Raw genomic sequence first — 6,000 nt, forward strand, 5'->3', positions numbered from 1 at the left:
TGATTTCATTACGTCAGCAAGGAAACACAAGAGAGCAAGGTGGAGTGTCCTGCTTGCAAAGCAGATCGGCATTCACGCCGCACCCACCCCTTTCCGCACCTACCAAATTTTACCGGCGTCCTCACATCCAGAGAAGCTGCACCGTCCACGCCGTCGGAGACTATGACCACCTCCTTCCGGGCCTCGTCATAGTTCACAAGCAGATGCGAGGCAGGGTCGGCTTTCGAACCCTTCCCCTTCAGGGCCACAAACACCTTGTCAGAATCGGGGTACTGATGGGCGTCCAGGGGACCCACGGTTATGTGGTAAGGGAGACGGGCCTTCAGAAGACCGAAAGGACTGACGGTCAAGGTCCACTCCTTGAGAAGCTGATGACTCTTGGGGTCCTTTTCTGCAGGACCCAGGTTGGCGTTACTTGTGAACAAGCCCACTTGGTGGGGCCTTCTCAGCTTCAGCCAATCACCATGGCTCCTTGCTAACACCTTCCTTGTGAGATAGCACCATCTTGACAAGCTCCGTTGCATGGTTTTGTTGATTCCTTGTTCTATGGGGATGTTTTGGTGAGACCTCCTCCTAGGAAAGGACACCAGTAGAGTAGAGTAGAGTAGAGTAGAGTATAGAACTGAATAGAATTGAACTGAATAGAATTGAACTGAATAGTATTGAATTACAGAATAGACCAGAATATAGAATAGAATAGAATAGAATAGAATAGAATAGAATAGAATAGAATAGAATAGAATATAGGAATGTAGAGTAGAGTAGAGTGTAGAGTGTAGAGTAGAGTAGAATATAGCAAATAGAATATAATATAGAAAATAGAATAGAATATAGCAAATAAAAGAGAATAGAATATAGCAAATAAAAGAGAATATAGAATAAAATAGAGAATAGAATAGAATTGAACTGAATAGTATTGAATTACAGAATAGACCAGAATATAGAATAGAATAGAATAGAATAGAATATAGGAATGTAGAGTAGAGTAGAGCAAATAAAATAAGAATGTAACAAATAAAATAGAATATAGCAAATAGAATAGAATATAGAAAATAGAATAAAATAGAATAGAGAATAGAACTGAATAGAATTGAATAGAATTGAATTACAGAATAGAATAGAATAGAATAGAATAGAATAGAATAGAATAGAAGCTGGAAGGGACCTTGGAGGTCTTCTAGTCCAGCCCCCTGCTCAAGCAGGAGTACCTATACCCTTTCAGACAAATGAGGGTAGGGTCTTCCTTTCCCTACTTTTTGCATGGGGCGGGGGGAGGCTCAACTGGATCAGCCCCCCCTCTTACAAGCCCATCCCGTTCGCTTCCCCCCAAAAATCATGCACAAGAATTGATCAGCACCCGCAGCAACCCGGATACGTCAAACTTGCAGCGAGGGCTGCTGGGAGTTGTGGTTTCCGCTCCCGCGCGGACTCGCCAAGCACAAGTCGGGCATTTGAACTACAAGTCCCGGAATGCAATTCGGCCTCGGAGGTTTTTTTTTTTTTCCCCCCTCCTTCCTCTCTCCAATGGCTGGGAGGAAAGGGGAACGGAACGTTTCGTCACGCCACAGGAAAGGGCGGAGACTTTTGGTCTCCTTGGGAACGGGTGACGCTAACGGGCGAGTCGGTTGCTAGGCGACGCCAGAGCCGAGGCCTGGGGAAAAAAAAAAAGAGTAACGCGAGTGGTAGTAACGCCGGTAAGATAAACTGGGTTAGATTCGGCTGGATCCCAGTCTGTGCAAAGGGGAGGCTTTGGATTCTTGGGGGGGGGGGGAGAAGCTACCAGATTCAGGAACAGAGCTGCTTTCAAGAAATCCCGTTTATGCCTGGCTACGTCACGTTTCATGAGTGGATGGGAGACCACCAGGAAATCCCAGGGCTGTCAGTTGGACGTGGGAGGGGGGCAACATTCCTCCAAAAAAGGCAGTGGGGAGGGTGGAAATCACTTCCCACTGTTGCCTGCAAAACTGCACTGATGTATTTAAGTCAAGTTAATCCAATTTTTACTTGCTACGCAGGGAGTCCTCGACTTACGACAGCTCATTTAGTGACCGAAGTTACAACGGCGGCACTGAAAAAAAAAGTGACTTAGGACCATCTTTCAGGCTTAATGACCGCTGTGGATGCGTCCCTGTGGTCAGGTGGTTTACATTGGGATGCTTGGCAACTAACTCGTACTTACGACGGTTTTAGTGTCCTGGGGGGGTCAAGTGACCCCCTTTTGCGACCTTCTGACGAGCAGAGTCCATGGGGGAAGCCGGATTCACTTAACAACCGTGTTGCTGACGTAACAAACTCCGGCAATTCACTTAAGCACGGTGTCAGGAGAGGTCGTAAAATGGAGCAAAGCTCACTGAACAAATGTCTCACTTAGCGACGGGGCTCAGTCGTGGTCGTAAGGCGAGGACTGCCTGTATAGGTGGATGTTGTATCAAGCAGATATAGAAGCATAATGCACAGTGTGTGAATCAGGCTAATGAATGATGGGGAAATGTATCGTTTGTGGTGATAATTGTTTGCGCAGCTCCTGTCGTTTTTGCAACGTTGTTTAGTGTTTCTTCAGATCCAGAGGAAGTTAATGGTGGGTATTCGAGTTGTCTATCTAATGCTGGAAATAATGATGATGATGATGATGATGATGATGATGATGATGATGATGATGATGATGATGATGATGATGATGATGATGGTGGTGGTGGTGGTGGTGGTGGTGGTGGAAGTGACCTTGGAGGTCATCCAGTCCAACCCCCTGCTCAGGCAGGAAACCATATACCATTTCGGACAAATGGCTGTCCAGTCTCTTCTTAAAAACTTCCAGTGTTGGAGCATTCACCGCTTCTGGAGGCAGGTAGTTCCACTGGTTAATTGTTCTCATTCTCAGGAAGTTTCTCCTTAGTTCTAGGTTGCTTCTCTCCTTGATTAGTTTCCATCTATAATTTCTCTCTATTATCTATTTATCTTTCTATCTAAATCTATCTGTCTGTCTGTCCGTCCGTCCGTCCGTCCGTCTGTCTATCTATCTGTCTTTCTGCCCGTCCATCCATCTAATAATAATAATAATAATAATAATAATAATAATAATAATAATAATAATAATAGAGTTGGAAGGGACCTTGGAGGTCATCTAGTCCAACCCCCTGCTCAGGCAGGAGACCCTATACCATTTCAGACAAATGGCTGTCCAGTCTCTTCTTAAAAACCTCCAGTGTTGGAGCATTCACCGCTTCTGGAGGCAGGTTGTTCCACTGGTTAATTGTTCTCACTGTCAGGAAGTTTCTCCTTAGTTCCAGGTTGCTTCTCTCCTTAGTTAGTTTCCATCCGTTGCTTCTTGTCCTGCCTTCAGGCGCTTTGGAGGATAGCTTGACTCCCTCTTCTTTGGGGCAGCCCCTGAGATACTGGAACGCTGCTATCATGTCCCCCCCTCGTCCTTCTCTTCATTAAACTGGACATCCCCAATTCCAGCAACAGTTCCTTATATGTTTTAGCCTCCAGTCCCCTGATCATCTTCGTTGCTCTTCTCTGCCCTCTTTCTAAATAAATTGGAATATGGAATAGCAACTGCTAGAAAGTGAACGATGAAGGCAAGAATTGCCAAGATTTGACTCTTTGTTTAACCCAATGTACATATTAATACAACTTCATGCTGTTGCATGCATAAAGGAATATTTAAATATATATATATAACAAAGTCTTTCCTTCCTTCCTTTTAAGGGGGGGGGGTTCTTCAAGATTAGATTTAGGTATGAAATTGAATAATCTGTATTTTAGAACTACTATTTATGTTTTCTCTGTTTAAAAAATGTGGTTAAGAAAGGAAAAGCTGCACAATTGATAGCGTTAGCTGCTCTTTGAAGCACCTTCATGTTTGCTGGTTTTCAGAAATAATTTTTAAGCAGTTGTAGTATGGCTGTGCAACGGATCTGGCTTCAAAGGTTGCTGGGAATGTGTATCTGGATGGATCCTTTAGAAACACCTTGAACTAAGTGCATATTTTCCTAGGACTGTATATCAGCTGGGCAGGGCAGCTGGGCAGCTGTGCCCTTGAAAAAGGTACAGCTGTTTTAAGAAGCTACCTGTCCATCCATTTTGGTCCCAGGTCTGTACAGCCCTAATCACTTTCTGCAGTAATGTATCAATTTTGCAATTCAAATGCACTTCATAAAGAGCTAGGGTTTCTGTACAATCCATTTTACTTTTTCCTTTTGCAAGGGCTTGCTTTCAAACTTATATATAGCATCTTTTTTAAATGTTTATAAGGCACATTTCCTGGTAATTATGGCTGTAATTTACTTTTTATACCGCCAGAAGGCAGCAGCTACCAATACACTGCAATTACATTTTGCTGGATTAATTTTGTGATAGGGGTGGGAATCAAAATTGCTTTCCATTTTCATATAATGTTCACTACCTCAACCAATGCAAGCTGGATGCAATTATCAATTTATAGCAATTTTTGCTGTAACAGTGCAGACGTTACAGGAAACTGAGCGCATCTTTTTTAAAAAATTAAATGTGCGTGAATCTCCCGTTAAAATTATTAATATTTGCGTAGAAAAACTGGGATGGAGTAAACATTTATTTGTCCCAAAAAAAAAAAAATAGAGATGTTGAAGCATGCTGTAGCTCTGTAAATATTTGCATTTATGTGGAATATCAACTTGCAGTATGTTGAAATTCAAGTATAGGTTGCATTTGATGCAAACAAGATACAGACCTAACGTATAGAATGAAATCGCGAGTTGCTTAATGATGGTTTGTTGGACAGCCGACGCTTCATTAGTTAGGTTGGGCTTGGGATTTTATGACAGCCATGAGATTGCTACACATTGTCACATTGACTAATACATGGAGCAAAATATACCACCGTTCCGCTTTTGCCTTTTGCCGCTGAGCCAAGAGAGGAGTATCTGGAATATGGGGTTTACCCTGCTGCTGTGGACAGACCATATATCAGTGGTGGCGAACCTATGGCACGCGTGCCAGAGGCGGCGCTCGGAGCCCTCTCTGTGGACACGCGTGCCATGCCCCGGAGATGGCAGCCGTCCCTCTTCAACCAGCCGCCCGCTAACTCGCCGAGGTCCCACGTGGCCAGATGCATCCCAGCACGGCTGGTTTCCTTCCCCCCTCATCCCATCCCTCCTGGCCTCGCATGCTCTCCTTTTCCCATGCACGACCCACTGCATCGCCTCCTCAGCTGTCGGCCGGCTGTCCAGCACAGGGGTGGCTTCTCTGAACTGCTGGCGGTGGTCTATGGAGTCCCAGAGAGCACTAGTCGAGGGGCCTGTAGGCTATGGCTGCTGACGGACACCGTCGGCCCCCATGCGCTCGCTGGCCTCTGTGTGTGGGGGGCGATGGTGTCAGGCAGCAGCCACCCCAGCCCGTGCCTCACCTTGCCCTGTGACAATGGCACCCACGCCCTGCCTCACCTTGCCTCCTGCCCACCGCCCCACCTGCCAGAGACCCCCTGGATCTCCCCCAACCCTGCTCGGCCCCCCACAGGCATCCCTCCCCAACATCGAGGTGACCATGCCCACCTTGGCTACACCCACCCAGTCTGCCATGACCACCACAGCCACGCCCACCTGGCACCTGGCAATAGCTAAGTGGGTTTTGGGTTGCAATTTGGGCACTCGGTCTCTAAAAGGTTCGCCATCACTGCCCTATACCCCTTTTGCAAATTTGAGAGATCCATTAAGGCCAGAGTCTTAAGGAATCCTTGGATTCTTGGACACTCTGGTGGATTTTATAGGAGCTGGAACCGGTGGTCTTCTGGAATCTGTTGAAAGAAAGTGGACCCCCCCAAAAAATGGAAGAAAAAAAAACTAAAGGCACAAAAATGAAAAAGAGCAGCCGAAAATAGAAAAGCCAGAAAAAGGATGTTTTAAAAAAAACAGCTTCCGATCTTCTTTAGACTGCTTATAAGTACAATTACATGTTAACCTCTCTCTCTCTAAAGTTATAGTAGCTGCAAGCATTGTTGAATGAAACGGATTATCTCGACCC

At 45.5% G+C, this 6,000-nt stretch overlaps 1 protein-coding gene across 1 annotated transcript in view; it reads right to left on the bottom strand.

The window, feature by feature from the left end:
- Positions 1–592, bottom strand: part of FAM185A (family with sequence similarity 185 member A) — a 37,364-nt gene extending 36,772 nt beyond the window's left edge. Inside the window, exon 1 of the mRNA XM_015828309.1 lies at positions 104–592. Within this exon, the coding sequence (XP_015683795.1) occupies positions 104–524 (421 nt within the window). The 5' untranslated portion in view covers positions 525–592. The remainder of the gene's footprint in view (positions 1–103) is intronic.
- Positions 593–6,000: the final 5,408 nt, after the last annotated feature.

Source organism: Protobothrops mucrosquamatus, unplaced genomic scaffold (assembly GCF_001527695.2).
Source record: "Protobothrops mucrosquamatus isolate PMUCROS unplaced genomic scaffold, P.Mucros_1.0 scaffold4392, whole genome shotgun sequence".
NCBI classification, from domain to species: Eukaryota; Metazoa; Chordata; class Lepidosauria; order Squamata; family Viperidae; genus Protobothrops; species Protobothrops mucrosquamatus.